At 39.1% G+C, this 19,936-nt stretch overlaps 2 protein-coding genes across 3 annotated transcripts in view; one reads left to right on the top strand and one right to left on the bottom strand.

The window, feature by feature from the left end:
• The window catches only part of OPN3 (opsin 3), a 47,319-nt gene extending 38,422 nt beyond the window's left edge, over positions 1-8,897 (top strand). For both annotated transcript variants that reach the window (XM_007989938.3, XM_007989937.3), the window contains exons 3-4: positions 4,490-4,741; positions 7,803-8,897. In XM_007989938.3, coding sequence (XP_007988129.2) covers positions 4,490-4,741; positions 7,803-8,066 — 516 coding nt within the window. In that variant the 3' untranslated portion in view covers positions 8,067-8,897. The remainder of the gene's footprint in view (positions 1-4,489; positions 4,742-7,802) is intronic.
• Positions 8,898-10,535: 1,638 nt separating this feature from the next.
• Positions 10,536-19,936, bottom strand: part of KMO (kynurenine 3-monooxygenase) — a 58,134-nt gene continuing 48,733 nt past the window's right edge. Inside the window, exons 11-15 of the mRNA XM_037986073.2 lie at positions 16,685-16,742; positions 14,031-14,113; positions 12,412-12,513; positions 12,262-12,321; positions 10,536-10,804 (exon numbers count right to left, since the gene is read on the bottom strand). Of these exons, the coding sequence (XP_037842001.1) occupies positions 10,688-10,804; positions 12,262-12,321; positions 12,412-12,513; positions 14,031-14,113; positions 16,685-16,742 (420 nt within the window). The 3' untranslated portion in view covers positions 10,536-10,687. The remainder of the gene's footprint in view (positions 10,805-12,261; positions 12,322-12,411; positions 12,514-14,030; positions 14,114-16,684; positions 16,743-19,936) is intronic.

Genomic DNA, 19,936 nt, shown 5'->3' with positions numbered 1-19,936 from the left:
TTCTTACGTCTTCCAAGAGTTTCTCTTCTTTGGGCCTCCCGAGCATCCTATGGTTAGCTCTTGTCCCATGCTACACACTGGCCTTGAGTGGTCTTTCATACGGCCAGGATTTCTCCTTCTGAAACAAGCTTGATAACATCTCTCTTTCCAGTCTGGTCTTTCTCCCAGCCTCTAACAGATCCTGGTAGTCAATTGCCTATTGAACACCTCCACTTGGATGGTCCACAGACTCATCAAATTTAACAAATGTAAAGATTAATTTGTCATATTTTCCCTAAAATCCTCTACTCCTCCATTTGCTTTCTCATTGAATAGTCATCATTCCTAGCTACTAAGACCAGAAATTAGGGAGTAATCTTTGACTGAGTGTCATCCATGTCTCCCCCAACACCCAACTATTGATCAGTTCTTATCCATGCCACTTAAATGTTTTTTTGTTTTGTTTTGCTTTGTCTTGTTTTTTTGAAACAAAGTTTCACTCTTATTGCCCAGGCTGGAGTGCAATGGCAGAACCTTGGCTCACTGCAACCTCTGCCTCTCAGGTTCAAGCAATTCTCCTACCTCAGCCTCCTGAGTAGCTGAGATTACAGGTGCCCACCACCATGCCTGGCTAATTTTTAAAATATTTTTAGTGGATGTGGGGTTTCATCATGTTGGCCAGGCTGGTTTTGAACTCCTGACCTCATGATCCGCCCGCGTTGGCCTCCCAAAGTGCTAGGATTACAGGTGTGAGTCACTGTGCCCAGCCCTATATTTTTTAGTATATACATTTTTTCCTCTCCCACTGCCACGGACTCAGTTTAAAAAAAACTTAGTTCTCCTTTTTGAAAATTTTGCTTTCCTCATTCCATTCTTTGCACACTGCCACCAGAGTAGTTGTTCTCAAGTATTACCTTCAGAAGTTCCACTGTCTTTGTGATTAAAATAAAGCCCCTGGGTGCGGTCGGCCGGTCCTGTATGGCATCTCCCGTCTACCTGTCGAGCCTTATTTCTTGACACTCCCCTCCTCTTGCCACCTTGGGATGCGGCCAATGGTAATATTTCTTGTTTTCAGACACTGGCTTGTTATTTTACCTCTCGTCTTAGCACATTTTTTTCCTCTGGAACATTCTGTCTCTCCTCCTTACTTGACTAATTCCTCCTTCCCTCACAAGGCTAACAGCAGGATTTTGTTGCTCTAGCCCTCAGAACGAGTTACCCATCCTGTGTGCTACCGTATCCTCCCTGTTTACCTCCCTCATGGCTTCTGCCTGCTCAGTGTGCATCACCCTCACCAAATCGTGAATTCCTCAAGAGCAGAGACTGGGTCTTATGTATTTTCTCACCTGTAGCTGGAATAGTGTCTGCATGAGTAGGTGATCAGTGACTATTTTTGGAATGAGTTACAAGCAGAGGGCATAGAAGGGGGAAGGCAGGAGAAGAGGTGAAAGTGTGAAGAGATTTGACTTTAGCTGCTACCTAAACAGAGAGCTCACTGCAAGTAATTTGCCTCCGTTTCCTTATTCAGAGAGAGATGACTCATAATGATGGAGACATAGCTACACACTTGAGAATGAAGATTCACAGTGAAATTCTTTGAAAATCTACAGATGTCTTGGATTAATGAGTACTAGGCATCAGCCATTTATACGGCCAAAGAACACTTTAATAGAGAATTCTGAAGAATCTGTTTTAGGTGGTTCATTCTTTAGGACAAATTTGTGCCTGTACCAATCATTTCAAAATTGCTTCATCCATAGCAATTTTGAAAACTATCCTCAAATGATTGAATAAAGAGGGTGAGGCATGAAATAGAATTTTTTATTTGGAAAATATTTAATGAGCAGAATGAAGGAATAGAAAGTAATGAAACAAAGAGGCCTGAAAGAGATAAATAAAAAATAATCATGAAAACTTCATATATATAAACCCAAATAATCTAAAACATTAGTCAAGATCTTCTCCTTCTACCAAAGAGGAACTGGGGACGTATAGACCAACATTTATTTAAATTAATTTCTCCAGCATGCATGTAATTCCAAGATGGATAAATGAGTGCTCTGCTTTGATAAATGGTGAGAGGGGATAAAGACTGACTTGCCCAGAAAATGGTACAGATAAAACGATTGGACCTAATACTGGAGGTTTGGGAGGCAGTTAACTGAGATGTGGTTATGTTACTTGTTAATGGAAACTCTGAAGAGTCAATAATGATTCCAGATATCCTATAGTATCATAAATGTACATGTACATATGAGTGTGTTAGTTTCATATCTAGTTCAAATATAAATAACTATTTAACCTCAAAAACCACCCCACAAAGTCATACGTGTGGAAATGGAACTCAAGTTCTGTTAATTCTAATAGGTTTTTTTGTTTAACCTCCTTTCTTCTTTACTCTTAGAGGAGGTTATTGACTTGCCCAGTATCACACTGTGAGCAAAAGTGGTGAATCTGGGATATAAACTTAGATCTTCTAATTCCAAATTTAGAGCTTTTATCAAAACTCCACAGCCTTCCTATAAACTCTAGGGAAGCTCCCCCAAAATGATGTTTTGAAAATAGAATAATATTCTATCACATTAAATGAAAGAGTTTCTTTTAAAATAGAATTTGCACACAGAATAGTAGTATTCGGTTGGTGCAAAAGCAATTGCGGTTTTTGCTATTAAAGGTAAACCTTTAAAGGTAACCTTATTTAAAGGTAAATTATTTACCTTTCTGCACACCAAAAATATGTTCCTAAATAAAAATCTTTATCTCTGAACATTGTAATAAGTTATACTAATTTTACTACAAAAATACAAATACTTTATATATTAATTTTTATAAGTAATTGGCATACTGGTAAAGGAATATTATTTACCTTTAAATAAGGTTACCTTCAAAGGTTTACCTTTAATGGCAAAAACCACAATTACTTTTGCACCAACCAAATACCAGAAATTTAATACCCACTTTTCCCCACACCTAGTCTCTCTACCCTAAAAAAATCAATGAGTTAAATTTTTCCTATTTCTCTCTATTCTTTGCTAATCTGAATACATGATTTTGATAAGAATATAGTTTCTTAAATATAATTTTGGGTATCAGTAATTTGGGAATTTTAATTAAAATATATTTGGAAATACTGTAAGCACATGTTCTAAATGATTTTTGGAAATTCTTTCTCTTAATTTTGTTGTTTTTATTTTTATTTGTTTTTTTTTTTGAGACAGAGTCTCGGAGTCTCTCTCTGTCACCCAGGCTGGAGTGCAGTGGCGCCATCTCGGCTCACTGCAACCTTCGCCTCCCGGGTTCATGCCATTCTCCTGCCTCAGCCTCCCGAGTAGTAGCTGGGACTACAGGCGCCCGCCACCACAGCTAATTTTTTGTATTTTTAGTGGAGACGGGGTTTCACTGTGTTAGCCAGGATGGTCTCAATCTCCTGACATCATGATCCGCCCGCCTTGGCCTCCCAAAATGTTGGGATTACAGGCGTGAGCCACCGCTCCTGGCCCTCTTAATTTTTATAATAATGCCAGAACTAAATGGTACACTTAGAGTTCATTGAAATGCAGTAAATTTCCCAGCATAAAGTAATCAATACTAAGTATCAACAGTATGCTAACTACTTAAAAAAATCAATATATAAAGTACTTGTATTTTTGTAGTAAAAGTCGTATAACTTATTACAATGTTTAGAGAGAATTATTTTTATTTAGGAACGTATTTTTGGTGTGCAGAAATATTCTTTGCCCGTGTATTATTATAACACATTTATAATACTAGGAGAAACAGCAAAAAGAAATTTATATTCAAGAAACTCAAAGAACTTTCAGACTGTACATGATTATTCCTCCATCTCTTTAATGGGAACAGACTGGGAGTAGACAGGCTGATTTTAGAGGAAGGAGTTTTACCAAGTGCTGTTCTCTGCAAGTGAGTCCCTAATGAAGCCAATCGCAAACAAATTTTTCCTGAAATTCTACTTTATAGTCATTATCAGTGAATTGAAAAACTGGTTTTCCGTAAGAATTCACTTGGGGATGAAATTCTCATCAAGACCAGCTGCCGGCTTCATCGTGCAGAACTCCTGACATGACATGGATGTGCAGTCTGCTTTGAGAACTCCAGAACTAGGACTCTAGAGTTTCCAGGATCGTGGGGAAGTTGTTTCCATTTTATCGTGACTCTTTCTGGTTGTCTTTTAGAGATTTGAAGATCTAGGCAAAATCATTTTATTTTTTATTAAGTAAATTCGAGAACATTAAAAAAACACTGAAGGATGTAGGAGGCTATGTAGCTCAACCACCCTATGTTGTGAATGGGGAGACTGAGGCCCGGCGAGGTTAAAGCTGGACTCAGCTACGAGTCTTGGATCAGAAGTCATCCTCCCAAGGTCCCATTCAGTTCTCTTTCCATTTAAGTGGGGCCAAGAATAGTGTCTGACTATCTGTTATAAAAATAACAAAAGAAAGCCATTCTTTTATTTTTTTAAAGCCCTTTCCTTTCTTTCTCCTTTCGGCAGCTTCGTTGCGTGGAAGATCTTCAGACAATTCAAGTGATCAAGATTTTAAAATATGAAAAGAAACTGGCCAAAATGTGCTTTTTAATGATATTCACCTTCCTGGTCTGTTGGATGCCTTATATCGTGATCTGCTTCTTGGTGGTTAATGGCCATGGTCACCTGGTCACTCCAACAATATCTATTGTTTCGTACCTCTTTGCTAAATCCAACACTGTATACAATCCAGTGATTTATGTCTTCATGATCAGAAAGGTACGCTTTGCAATTAACTGATTGCTTTCACCCCGAAGATAGAGTTGGAAATGACAGTGTAATACTTTTACAGAGGTGATTCAGAGTCGATTCAATTAAAAAAAACCAAATCAAGAAGTTTGTCAGAATGTAAAGGGATCAGGAAGAAATATAGAATATTTCCAAACAAAATCATAACAATTCTAAGAACTACCCATAGGGATTCACACTTGTTAGGTAGAATTCTAGTAAAATTAATATTTAATTCATCAGAAAATAGTTTATGCCTAGTAATAACAGCGACGAAGTAAATAATACATTTAAAATTCTTACTGCACCGAGCAAGTTACAAGCAAGTCACAAACAAGTTACTAGCAAGTTTACGAAACTCCACAAAATAGGCACTAATATTATTCCTTGTTTTCTTTATGGGTTGTGAATAGGTTCAGAGAAGTTAAATAACTTGCCTAATCTAGGAAGTATTGGTGCCAGGATTTGAACCTAGTTTGCTCAAGTCCCCAAATCCAGTGCTTATAACTCCTTACTTGGGGTTATAGATACTTGTAGCAATTGGTCTGGGTTGTTATTCACATGCCACAGCAAATGTCTAGCCTAAATTAATTTGGTTCAAGAAACTTCCTGGGCCTGATGTGGTGGCTCAAGCCGGTAAATCCAGCACTTTGGGATGCTGAGGCAGAAGGATTGCTTGAGCTAAGAGTTCAAGACCAACCTGGGCAACATAATGAGACGCCCCTCTCTCTCTCAAAAAAAAAAAAAAAAAAAAAAAAAAGCTGGGCATGGTGGCATATGCCTGTAGTCCCAGCTACTCAGGAGCCTGAGGTGAAAGGATCTCTTGAGCCCAGGAGGTCAGGGCTGCAGTGACCCATGATCACACCACTGTGTTGCAGCCTGGGTGACAGAGCGAGACCCTGTCTCAAAAAGAAGAGGAACTTCCTTATCATCTGTTTCTGTAGTTGAAAGGTTTTGACTTGATGGCTATGAGTCATGTCTAGGAGAGCACACAAAATGATTATTATAAAGCTGAGCCTCTAAGTTTCAGAGAATTTAAAAGTTAAAAATAATGCTTAATTACTCCATTGGAATTTTAAAGATAACAAGCCATAATAATAACGGGCAATAATAATCACTGTGACTTCTAATGCTCAAGAATATGGAAGAAGCGGGCACTTTTATAGTAACTTTATTATGTTCAGTGCTAAATCTCTCTGCCTCTTCTTTTGCCTTTCCTTTTCTTTGAATATTATTGGCTTACACTTTCCATAAACTCACTTCCACGTGTCTTATTCTCCTCTCACTGACAGTGTTTCTTTCCGTTTTTTGTTGCCTTCAACTGGTCTATTTCCTTTAACCCAGAGATTTTAAACTTGGAGTCCAGAGGACCTAAACATTCCTTGAGTTGGCCTCAGAAGAGCCATTGCAACCCTGGAAATTGTTTATAATAATTTTTTAGTATGCACACATATGAATTTTTCTAGTGAGATGGTTTATAACTTTAATTTTCTATCAGAGGATAAGGTATTTTAGGGACCACCCTCTCAACAGGCAAAATAAAAATACATTAACAATTATTTGTTGCACTCTTTCTGTCAGCCAATGGGCTCTAAATTACTACTTCTAGAACTTTCATGTGCGTACCCCACACCTGGAAATCTTGTAATAAATGAATATTCTCCTTCAGTATGTATGGCTGCCCAATATTCTGCACGTGTAACAAGCTCCCACATGGTCCTGATGTTTCTGGTTCCTAGGGGCATACTTTAAACAGGAAGTCTAAAAGATACAAACAAAAACCAATACATAAAAACAACAGTCCTTGTCCTCAAAGAGCTTACCATTTATATGAAAAAGCATTTTTTTTGGCATACATACTCTATTTAACTTTTATCATCATGTATCTTTAACACTTAACCAAACAATGGTTTAGTGAATAAAGTCTCAAACAAGTAAATATTTTTATTTTTTAAATTTTTGAATCAGATAGAAAAAATAAAAATTTTTAAATGTGAGTATAAACTAAATGCTAACTTGCATAAGATTGGGACTTAAAGAAGACATTACCAGGCAGTGTTTGCTGTAAAACAAAACCAAACAAAAAACAAAAAAGACAGAAATCAATGTAGCTATTATATTTTTAATTGGTATTTCCTGATCTGAGAAAGTCCATATATTCACCATTTATTTCGCTCTAAATAATGAGGATAACAATTACATTAACTTTTGATGTATGTTTTACTGGTCATGATGGACTGACTACTATAACAAGCAACCCCAACATTTCAGTGAATTAAAATGGAGTTTATTGCTCATTCAGGTCACAGTTCACAGTCTAATAATGTATTGGGTGGAGGAGATGGGGTCTGTCCTGTGCAGTCATTTAGGGATCTAGGTCCCTTCCATTGTGCGATATTATGATCTTTACGCATTGGCCTCCCAGTTTCTTGTCGAGAGGAACAGCAGAGAGGAGAAGCCGAAAGGAGACCAAGAAATATTATTTGATGTTGTACCCAGGACACAGAGAAGTATTATGTTTGTTGATGACATTAGTGCTGTCTGCCATAGTATTTTTTCCCCAACTTATTAGTAATTTCGATAGAAAAAATTCTTCACCTAATTAAAGAAACATTAGCAAGTACACCAGGCTCTAAACTCTGCCAGGAAGAGCCTTGTCTGTTTTTGTTGCTTACAGTAAAAACTCTCTAATTATAGCACAGTGACTGTCACCTAGTAGATACCCACTGAATATCTGTGGACTGACTGACTGTTCAAAATCTCGTAATAGTTGTACCTGCCCTCATAGAAAGTGTGTGCAGATTGAAGCTTGGAGGACTACAAGGTACTGAAATGGTCCTACATATTCTGGTTAATAAGAATTAGAATGAAGAAAAGACATAAAGCTCTGGGGTGATTTAGGTAGATCTGAGCATGACCACATAACCCCTCATCCACACCCGCTAACAAACAAGAAACAACTCAAATTCAGCTCAACTGATTTCCTTGACTATTAATCCAGATAAGTGCCCAACTTTTACTTCATATTCCCCTTTATTTTGTCTCTGCCCAGTTTCGAAGATCCCTTTTGCAGCTCCTGTGCCTCCGACTGCTGAGGTGCCAGCGGCCTGCTAAAGACCTACCAGCAGCTGGGAGTGAAATGCAGATCAGACCTATTGTGATGTCACAGAAAGATGGGGACAGGCCAAAGAAAAAAGTGACTTTCAACTCTTCTTCCATCATTTTTATCATCACCAGTGATGAATCACTGTCAGTTGACGACAGCGACAAAACCAATGGGTCCAAAGTTGATGTGATCCAAGTTCGTCCTTTGTAGGAATGAAGAATGGCAACGAAAGATGGGGCCTTAAATTGGATGCCACTTTTAGACTTCCATCGTAAGAAGTGTCTGGAATACCCGTTCTATGTAATATCAACAAAACTTTGTGGTCCAGCAGGAAATCCGAATTGCCCATGTGCTCTTGGGCCTCAGGAAGAGGTTGAACAAAAATAAATTATTTTAATTCAACGGGTGCTTTACATAATGAAAAAACCACTTGTGGCAGACGATGGGCATCTAACATCATCTTCTAATGTGTTGGAGATTTTCATTTCAAATATATTTTTAAAATTAGTCTATTTTCCAAAACACGTAATACATTTTTCTCGAAAATACCTTACTGTAAAAATAACTGTCGCATACACATGTGTGAAGTAGCTAGAACATACTGAATTTTTTTGTACTGTTGGACTCTATTCAGTGTCATGTCCTATGTCTGATGAAGTTATCAAGGAGATAATTCTAGAATGAAAAAGAAAATCCTCTTGTTGGAAACAAAAGACTTTTTACATGTGCACTATGACAAAGAGGAGTTTCAGAGACATCTTTGAATCCTTGTCAGCCTGGAGACCAGCACCGGAGGAATCTACAAGGCAAACTCCCATATATTTGCTTCCCCCAAATTGCTGCCCCTACAGACTCAAAGCTCTTTTTCTTTGTTTTGTTGTTTTTCTAAACATCTACTGTTCTTTGTTGATGCTGTATAAGCCAGGGAGTTCTAAGATGCCAGCTCTTTGAGATTTGCTCATTCCCCGTATTTCCACCTGTATTTCCCACATATATTATATATATCTGCTAATAAACTTATGTTTGTTTTTCTCTTGTTAATCTGTCTTTTGTTATAGGGGCCCCAGCAAAGGAACCTAAAGTGGGTAGAAGGAAAAATTATTTTTTCTTTCCCTACAAACTAAACATGGATTATTAGAACTCAAGGATTTCATTGACAATATAGAAAAGAAACACTGAATCATCTTATTGCCCAATTTTTTTTTTTTTTTTGAAATGGAGTCTCACTCTGTCACCCAGGCTGGAGTGCAGTGGCGCGATCTCGGCTCACTGCAAGCTCCGCCTCCTGGGTTCATGCCATTCTTCTGCCTCAGCCTCCCGAGTAGCTGGGACTACAGGCACCTGCCACCATGCCCGGCTAATTTTTTGTATTTTTAGTAGAGACGGGGTTTCACCATGTTCGCCAGGATGGTCTCGATCTCCTGACCTCGTGATCCGCCCATCTCGGCCTCCCAAAGTGCTAGGATTACAGGCTTGAGGCACCGTGCCCGGCCCATTGCCCAATTTTTATTGCTTATATGACTCTAGTGTTTCATCTTCATAATCATGTTTGAAGGACTTCTCAATGACTCAGCAGCCTGTTAAAGAAGGATGAACCAAAGAAAATGTTTTCACTAAATGTGCTTTTAAAAATCAAGTGTATTGCTGGTTCTGCTGCAGTATGTAGTCCAAGAGTAATTAGTAAATTGCTTCTGAGGGTCTGAAATTGAATAAAATGATGGCTCTGTATTTCTATAAAAGTTGTCTCCCCTTGTTTCCTTTCCACTTTTGCGTATGTAGACATTTAATTTATGAATAAAACCCTTTCCTGTCCTTTGCTTAGTATGATATTAATAGCCTTCTTCTTATCTTTAGAGGGTAACTCTGGGCTGGCAGTGGTGGCTCGCACCTCTAATCCCTGTACTTTGGGAGGCTGAGGTGGGCAGATCACATGAGGCCAGGAGTTTGAGACTGGCCTGGGCAGCATGGCAAGACCCGGTCTCTACTGAAAAATACCAAAAAATTAGCTGAGCCTGGTAGCCCCAGCTATTTGGGAGGCTGAATTGGGAGGATTGCTTGAGCCCAGGAGGCAGAGGTTGCAGTGAAGCAAGACCATGCCACTGTACTCCAGCCTGGACGACAGAGTGCGACCTGATCTCTAAATACATAAATAAATAGAGATAGATAGATTCGATGATAGATGACAGATAAACAGATGGTAAGACTTGTATTTGAAGCTGGGAAAATAAAATGAGTTCATTTTGTAAGTCTCTGGAACTCCCCTGAATTCATTATTTACATTTCTGGTTTTATCTGGTACATCTGAGCCCCGTGGTTAGGTAAGTTCCATTCAGGTAATGAAGAGTGCAGTTAACATGCTAGGCAAGTGGTGATTTTTAGTCCCAGGTGTTGAACCAATGCTATTGTGAGTCCTATTGTGTCTTTTAAAGAAAAGGCGTGATTACAGTCTTCCCTGAGGCATCTTGGGCCTTACTTTCTGAGAAGCGAAAGATCTTAGTCATTGCACTTTTATAGTTAGAATGACTCAACCTGAGTGTGTATAATGTAGAGGAAGTTGCATGTTTCAACTTTTAAAATGTCCCCCACCCCGAGTAATTGCAATTAACACACAGAGATATACTACATTCAGTTTAATTATAAGCAAATCACTATCTTCCATTAGTGAATAAAATATGGCAATGGAAACTTTTTTCGTGCTTAATTTTGGTCACAGAGAAATCAAGCATTTGTAACCTCAAAACCTTTCTATCACCTGCTAATGAGATAAATTTGTTCTAGGGAGTCCATGGCCTTTGTAGGGAAACATGTTTTGTATTCCAGAAGTGAGCTGTTCAGTTCCATGGTCTTCTGAAGTAGTGGAAAGGTCGTGGTGACATGTAGTGCATAAGTAGGTAGGTACTGCTGATGGCTATCAGTGATCCCAAGAAAAGGAGTCCTTTGTATATTACCTGTAAGACAGCAAGAACTCTCATTTCATTTGTCCAGAGATTCAAATCTGAAAATAGACTTCATTTTTTTTAACAACAAAGGGGTAAACAATGTCCTCTTTGTTCTTTAACCTGAAACAACAATTTAATTGCATGACCACCAGGTCAGGAATCGATAAGATCAAGATAAAGTCAAAGATTGGGAGTCTCCCTTCTCCCTCTCTCCCAAGAAACTCATGAATGAAGGTCTTCTGTATGAAAAAAATTTAGCAGTCAGCTTTTGTCCAGTCATTAAAAAAGCTGTGCAGTTTAGAAAAAGAGCTGTGAATTCTAAGAAGAGTACCACTGTGCTGGAGGCACACATTCATTCCTTCTCAGAAGCTTCCCAAAAGTCTCCAGGAGAAGAGCGGTGGCCTGGTGGCCTCTATGACTAAGACTCATATGGAGACTAAACACTAGCTGTAAACAGTGGCCTGAGACTCTTTCCAGCCTGAGTCAAGTGCTTTCCCATGGCATCCTGGCCTGTTTCTCTCCCCGCACTTAGTGTCCTGCAACCTAACTGCCTGCTGGCATCTTTTCCCCTTTTAGACTTTCAGCTCCTGAAGGGTGGGGGCCCTATTTTATTCATCTTGTTTAGATAAATCTTGATTTCTTCCAATCCATTCTCCATGTAGACATCTTTCTAAAATTCAGACCTGAGGCTGTTGGCTTCCCTGGGCTCCCTGTTTCTCTCAAGATAATATTCCAGGTGTTTAAAGCCCTGCCTCCACCCTCTGACCATTCTCACACGCTAGTGCCGCCTTCCAGCTCCACTGAAATATGTTTCTCATGTGTCTTCCGCCTTCCCCTGTCCTGTCCCCTCCTGTCCTCCTCAGGGGCAGTGTATCCCTCTCCAGTGCAACTGTCTCTATCCCCCACTAGCCTCTGAGCTTGGTGAAAGGTGTGAACTGGTCGCGTTCATCACCATGACAGCTCAGTGCTGTGTACTAAATAGAACTGTCTGTTGAATAAATGACGTTGTAAAATCCCCAAAGTGGAAGACTAGGGAATCAGAATTCCATTTAATGGCATCTCTAGGCCAACTGCCCAAAATGAATGTATTATAGCATTCCATTGGAATAGGTGTTTTAAAAGTGATTCAGTTCTGTCCAACTTTACAAATTAAACTCCTCAGAATATTGCACGAAGCAAAAATCAAGAACAGTACATCTTGCTAAAATAAAGTAAAAAGTTGAGAAATATTAGCATCAGCTTCTTTCCTGAGACTCTTCCCTTCAAAAGCTCTCTTTCTTTGCCACCTCCTTGTAATGGTGTTCAGTAAGCACTCTTCCCACTCTGTATTCAGGACAGTTTCTGTTTGGAAGGCAAACAGTTGGCGTCCCATTATTTCCGTATTTGTCTGAAACAAACATAATCATAATACTATGACATTTTAACACATCACATTAAAAAATTCATAAAATGTAATCTGTTCCAACCTTTCTTTGCCAATGCCAACGCCGCACAGCCTCATGGTATCTTATTCTGGAAAAAGAGACCTGCAGGAAAGTTTAAAAAGTATTCTTGTATATTCCTTAACAGCTAAACAGAAAATTAAAATGAGGAAAAGTCTTCAGGCCAGACCTTACCATGGTATAGAGAGGGATGAAGGTCGATGGCATAATAGCATGAAGAAGTCTCCCCATATGCTTCTGAAAAATGAACCAGCTTGAGTTGACATGTGCTCGCATCTGCAATGATGAGAGTCTTATGGAATGCTTTTGAACACACACATTTATTTCTTACTGTGACTTAGTATTATTCTTCATTCCCACTCATCGCAATGCCAAACACAAAGTAGTCAAATAATTTTTTGTTTCCGTAATGTTATTCCCAATCCATTTTAGTAAATGTCGATCATATAGGACGTTGCCTTGAGAATGTACAGCAAACACATGAAGCCTGCTAGGGAAGTTTATTTTGCTCAGGAGTCAATATAGGAAGTTTATTTCAGTAGAGGGTTTGTTTAACCAGATCTGCAGGTAATCTGTGAGCTCAAAGATTTGTCTAATTTTCTTTTTCTTTTTCTTTTTCTTTTTTTTTTTTTTGAGACAGAGTCTCGCTCTGTCGCCCAGGCTGGAGTGCAGTGGCCGGATCTCAGCTCACTGCAAGCTCCGCCTCCCGGGTTCCCGCCATTCTCCTGCCTCAGCCTCCGGAATAGCTGGGACTACAGGCGCCGCCACCTCCCCGGCTAGTTTTTTTGTATTTTTAGTAGAGAGTGGGTTTCACTATGTTAGCCAGGATGGTCTCCATCTCCTGACCTCATGATGCGCCCGTCTCGGCCTCCCAAAGTGCTGGGATTACAGGCTTGAGCCACCGCGCCCGGCCAGGTTTGTCTAATTTTCTGTTGCTTCCTGATTGGTTTGTAATATTGTTTATGGCAAAAAGAGATTGTTTAAATCTATGTTTGTCTGGACCTACTCTTTTTTTTTAGGACAGATACTGTGTCATAGCCATCCTGTTTTTAAAGGATGGGACAAGATACATCAATAAATCCTCCAATATCTTGTAGGACGTCCTCTACCACATCTGATGCAATTTTGCTCAAGCTGAAGTCCAGTTTCTTTCTATCTTCAGGAGAGATGGAAAATAGCTGGTCACTCTGCTTTAAATTTATCTTGTAAATCCTTTCATTTTATTATTTTAAGACTATAATCACAATCACTTACTGTGAACTTTTCATGTGACTAGTTCAAACTGGAATTAATGTGTTTTTCTTCAAAGTACTAATCTTCCTGAACATGAATTTCTTTTTGGTATTATGCATTTTCTTTTTAGTGCATAAGGTTCCAAAGGATAATCAATGCTACTCTAAATATGTAAGTTATAATGTTATGAGTGAAAAGGTCATTCAACATTTCTTAGATTTTCTAAATATGTTAACACATCTGAAAGTTGTACTTTCATTAAATTAACATATTACTAAATATCTGAGATAAGAGCATGTGATTTATCAGAGGTTTTGTTACCTCCTAAATGTCCTTAAAGTGTAGATAGAGATAGTGTGTGTGGGTCATTGTCACTGGTCACAGAGTCACAATCCACCCAAGTCTAAGGAATGCTGTGTGTGTGTGTGTGTGTGTTCTTATCTGTAGGTATTCTTATATAGCATGCATGAGATGGAGGCTGAAGCAAAGAAAAAGAAAAGAACATTTGTTAGAATACCAGTGAACCGTCTCATGGAATAAAGCCAAACCTTCTCACTCACCTCTATGTAATTATACATGGATAGGTCTGAAATGGCGTGACTATCTGGGATTCTCAATCTTGAGAACGCAGGAAGACACAAACCTGGAAGTTAAACAATACATCTTTCTAAAACCTTCTATAAAAATGTGCTGAACTCTACACAGGTCAAATTAAACAGTGTGTTCACCACCAATGCTCTTGCTATTTTTTTTAAACTATAAATAACCATTCTGTATAACCAACAATCTATGACTATTGATAATACACATAGAACATTTCCTGTTGTGATTAAATAAAAATTACAACAAAGTTAATCTATACTATTGTTTTATCTTTGTTCTCTAGTGCCCCAAACCAGCGTTGACAGTGTGTTCTTATGCATAAACCCTTTATCCACCTCCAACGTCATGTGTAAACCAGACACACGAGTGCTAGGAAAGGAGGAAACAAAGTATCTCTGGCTCCTGAGCATCTGAGAGACATGACGGGGAAATAACCAAAAAAAAAAAAAAAGATGAGAAAATTTGTCCCGGAACTCTATATAATCTCTTCAGACCCAGGCATCAGTGTCCTTGGACTTCCTAAAACACCACAGCAAACGTTTCCTCTGAACTTACTTTATGACAGCCTTTTTTTTTTCTTTTTAAAACTTTATAGGAATTATTCAATCTTTACAACTCTGAAGTTGAGAGTATTATCTCCACTTCACAGATGAAAAAGAACGGAGGCTTTAGAAAGATGAAGTGATGTGCTCAAGATCACACAGTTAACAAGTTGGCAAGTCAGGACTTGAAACTGGGTGTAATTTAAGGTCAGTTCTCTAGTCTATCCTTTACCTGAAACAAGTGTAAAATCAGAGGTGGCTTTTGAAAGCACATGATGCTGGGAAGCAGGAAAAGGTTATCCAGTTCTCAGGCTATTGTTTGCACCTTGTTTTATATATGTAATATACAAGCCCCCAGCCACCTCCGTGGGCATGTGCAAGTCAGTCACAGGAGGGCTAGGAAGGAAGAGAGGGAACAAAGGCCTCTGGCTCCTGAGCATTTGACAGAGACGACTGAAAAATAATGAAAATAATAATAATCATAAAGGAAATGATGCCAGGCGCGGTGGCCATGCCTATAATCCCAGCACTTTGGGAGGCCGAGGTGGGTGGATCACTTGAGATCAGGAGTTTGAGACCAGCCAGGCCAACATGACGAAACCCCATCTCTACTACAAATACAAAAATTAGCCGGGTGTGGTGGTGTATGCCTGTAATCCCAGCTACTCTGGAGGCTGAGGCAGAAGAATTGCTTCAACCCAGGAGGCAGAAGTTGCAGTGAGCCAAGATTGCGGCCACTGAACTTCAGCCTGGGCAATGGAGTGACTTCGTCTCAAAAAAAAAAAAAAGAAGAAGAAATTTGCCATGGAATGCTATAAGCTCTCCAGACCCAGTCACATCAGGCATATTATGTATTTATACTATATACATAATATATATAATTGGACACATTTAATTTAAATTACTTCCAGAATTACATATAAATACTTAAAAGTTCATTATCTGTAAAATTAATGTATTGGCTGAATCGATTTTAATCAGAAGGCAAATGAAAGTATCAGATGCATGACCCGGCATGGTGGCTCACGCCTGTAATCCCTGAATTTTGGGAGGCCAAGGCGGGAGGATCACCTGAGGTCGGGAGTTCGAGACCAACCTGGCCAACATGGAGAAACCCCGTCTCTATTAAAAATACAAAAAATTAGCCGGGTGTGGGGGTGCATGTCTGTAACCCCAGCTACTCGGGAGGCTGAGGCAGGAGAATCGCTTGAACCCAGGAGGCAGAGGTTGCAGTGAGCTGAGATCGCCATTACACTCCAGCCTGGGTAACAAGAGCGGAATTCCGTCTCAAAAAAAAAAAAAAAAAAAAGAGTTAGATGCAATCTTTGACAGGGCAAAAAACACTGGAGCTTCTAAGAATGTTTCTGAGGACGTGTCGTAGGGTAAATCTCCCCAGTCCTCTGTCCATGGCCTGTTAGGAACGGGGCGCACAGCAGGAGGTGAGTGGCAGGTGAGACCGCATTCCCGCCTGAGCTCCGCCTCCTGTCAGATCAGCAGTGGCATTAGCTTCTCATAGGAGCGTGAACCCTATTGTGAACTGCACAGGCGAGGCATCTAGCTTGCACGCTCCTTATGAGAATCTGACTAATGCCTGATGATCAGAGCTGGAACAGTTTCATCCCGAAACCATCTCCCCCAACCCCCCGTCTGTGGAAACATTGTCTTCCAATGTTTGGATGGGGTTCATTGTCTTCCAATGAAACCCATCCCTGGTGCCAAAACGTTGGGACTGCTGCTAGGAGATGCAGGCAGAGGGTGTTACCTAGGCTGACAAGGGAGAGAAAGCAGCGTATCTCTGCCAAGCATGGGTACTCTGAGCTTTTATCTTTGAATGAATCACTTTGTGGACCTCCACATAGAAACTTCAAAGGAAACTATGTTTCTTTTTCTGGGTGCTAGTTGTTGCTATGGGAGAACGGTGGCATAGACTGTTAGTAGAACAATACGTAATCCCGGGGAGAGAATTTACATTATACATCAGAGGTTTGTGATCATTGAGGATCAGAAATAAGTCCAAAATTAGTCAGAAGAGCTAGTCCACGTCCAGTTGAGAAATTGACCTTACTTACTGAGGTCATTATTGAATTTATCCATTAACTCATCAAATACCAAGCAGTCTTCAAAGCCCTGAAACAAGAAAACAAATGGGAAATAAGAAACTAGAAATAATAATTTAAAAAACCCTTATTACTGATTTTGAACAGACCTTCCATTGCTGAAGATAATTCATAGACTGTTTATCTTCAACTAGTACATAGCAGTTGAGTCGTCACATGGTATTGAATTATGGTTAAAAATGACCACTGGGCCTGGGCGTGATGGCTCACACCTGTAATCCCAGTACTTTGAGAGGCCGAGGTGAGCAGATCGCTTGAGCTCAGGAGTTTGAGATCAGTCTGGGCAAGATGAGGAGACCCTGTATGTACTAAAAATACAAAAAAATAGCTGGGTGTGGTGGTGTGTGGCTGTGGTCCCAGCTACTCAGGAGGCTAAGGTGAGAGGATCACTTGAACCTGGGAGATGGAGGTTGCAGTGAGCTGAGATCGCTCCACTGCACTCCAGCCTGGGTGACGGAGCGAGACCCTGTCTTAAAAAAAAAAAAAAGAAAAAAGAATAGACTTCATGCTTGACTGTGTTATCTTTGTCCAATTTACATATATATGATATAGCAATTTGAAATTTGACCAAGATTTTACATTACTGTTTTAATTTTGATAGATTCCATTACTTCTTTGAGAAGAAGAAATCATTATATTGCTCTACCATAAGTTTTAAAATTATACTTAAACTATTCAAGTCTTTAAGATTCACATTTAGAGCAATTTAATGATAGGATAAAACTGCTTACATATTAATTTAGTTCCTATAACTCAAGATTAAAGCAATATTAAGAAGTCCACAAAATCAGTAATGTACTATGCTAAATACAGAGAGGATAGAGAATTGAAAACATTGTTTCCTGCTTCCTAGGAATTCAAGCTACAGCTTTAAAGGTAGTATAAAGATTTTTTTTCTTTTTGTTCTTTTTCTGTTCTTTTTTATTATTATTTTAGATAGAGTCTCGCTCTGTTGTTGAGGCTGAAGTGCAGTGGCGCAATCTCGGCTCACTTCAATCTCCACCTGTTAGGTTCAAATGATTCTCCTTCCTCAGCCTCCCAAGTAGCCAGGGTTACAGGCATGCGCCACTATGTCCAGCTAATTTTTGTATTTTTATAGAGATGGCGTTTCACCACATTGGCCAGACTGGTCTCGAACTCTTGACCTCAAGTGATCTGCCCATCTTGGCCTCCCAAAGTGCTGGGATTACAGGCATAAGCCACTGTGCCTGGCCTAAAGATATTTTTTAAATAAAATATTTTTCACGTCAATTATAAAGATTACATCTGAAACAAGCAGATTTATTTGTCAAATCAATTATATAGTCTCAATACTATAGAAGTGAGAGATACCATAGAGGGCTGAGATAACAGTTTTATATTCTTTTGTTTAAGTTAATTCATTTACTCTTCACAACTCTCTGAGGTAGACACTATTAAAATTCCAATTTAATTAAATTTAATTATTGATTTTTTAAAATTTATTTTGAAATGCAGTCTTGATCTGTCGCCCAGGCAGGAGTGCAGTAGCACAATCTCAGCTCACTGCAACCTCCACCTGCCAAGTTCAAGCGATTCTCCTGCCTCAGCCTCCCAAGTAGTTGGGACTACAGGCACCTGCCACTACACCCGGCTAATTTTTTTTGTATTTTTAATAGAGACGGGGGTTTGCCATGTTGACCAGGCTGGTCTCAACCTCCTGACTTCAAGTGATCCACCTGCCTTGGTCTCCCAAAGTGCTGGGATTACAGGCGTGAGCCACCGCGTCCAGCCTAAAATTTCAATTTTATAGATAAGGAAGTAAAGATAAGGTAAGTAAATTGCGCAAGAATATATTTGCAGTAAATTCTGGGGCCAAGATTTAAAACCAAGTGTTCTAATGCCTCCGAGGCACTTATCCACTGTGCTACAATTAATGTCTTCTTATGTTTTTATAAAACAAAATGTTTACCGCTGCTTTGTGGAAAATATAATTGATTAGATTCACAAGCTATTTTTACTTGGAATATATGCCAATAACCAAAATAATATATGATTAATGATTATGAAGCTATTAGCACATACACACACACATATACACACACATACACACACAAATTAGTTTAGGATTCCTTGAAATGAATGTTCAACTTTTAAACACTATTTCTTTTCTGAATTCTTTTTCTAGCCAAAATAGTAAAATTTCCATGAAGGCAGTAGTGTTCAACATCTAATCAGCTCATAGTTTTACTTAACCTTGTCAATCAGGTTTCCCTTTCCTTTGGAAAGAAAAAGTAGAAAAGAAAGAGATCCTTGAGGAATCGCCACACTGTCTTCCACAATGGTTGAACTAGTTTACAGTCCCACCAACAGTGTAAAAGTGTTCCTATTTCTCCACATTCTTTCCAGCACCTGTTGTTTTTTAATGATCGCGTTTCTTTTTTTTTTTTAGGGTTTTTTAAATTATTATACTTTAAGTTCTAGGGTACATGTGCACAATGTGCAGGTTTGTTACATATGTATACATTTGCCATGTTGGTGTGCTGCACCCATTAACTCGTCATTTACGTTAGGTTTATCTCCTAATGCTCTCCCTCCCCCTTCCCCCGACGATCGCTTTTCTAACTGGTGTGAGATGGTATCTCACTGTGGTTTTGATGTGCATTTCTCTGATGGCCAGTGATGATGAGTTGCAAGGTCAGAAAACCAAACACCGCATGTTCTCACTCATAGGTGGGAACTGAACAATGAGAACACTTGGACACAGGGTGGGGAACATAACACACCAGGGCCTGTCAGGGTGTGGGGGGCTGGGGGAGGGATAGCATTAGGAGAAATATCTAATGTAAATGATGAGTTATGGGTGCAGCACACCAACACGGCATATGTATACACATGTAACAAATCTGCACGTTGTGCACATGTACCCTCAAACTTAAAGTATAATTAAAAAAAGAAAAAATAAGTAAATAAATAAAAGAAGGAGATAATTTTGGATTATTTTCTTTCTTTGAGGCTAATGTTACATATTTATACATAGTACCTAGAAAAAAAATTTTTTAAATTAAGTCTTGAATTGCTGATAGCCAAGTTTCCAAATTTTGAGCTACTGGTACATTTTTTCTCTAACTGAACAGAATACTATATGGTCAGCCACATATACCCAAGTTCTGGATATATGGATTCAATCAAGTCTGGATTGGAAATATTCAAAAAATAAAAATAATGTAACAATAAAAAGAATAC

The sequence above is a fragment of the Chlorocebus sabaeus genome, chromosome 25 (assembly GCF_047675955.1).
Source record: "Chlorocebus sabaeus isolate Y175 chromosome 25, mChlSab1.0.hap1, whole genome shotgun sequence".
Lineage (NCBI taxonomy): Eukaryota > Metazoa > Chordata > Mammalia > Primates > Cercopithecidae > Chlorocebus > Chlorocebus sabaeus.
This window is presented reverse-complemented; position numbering and strand designations above follow the sequence as displayed.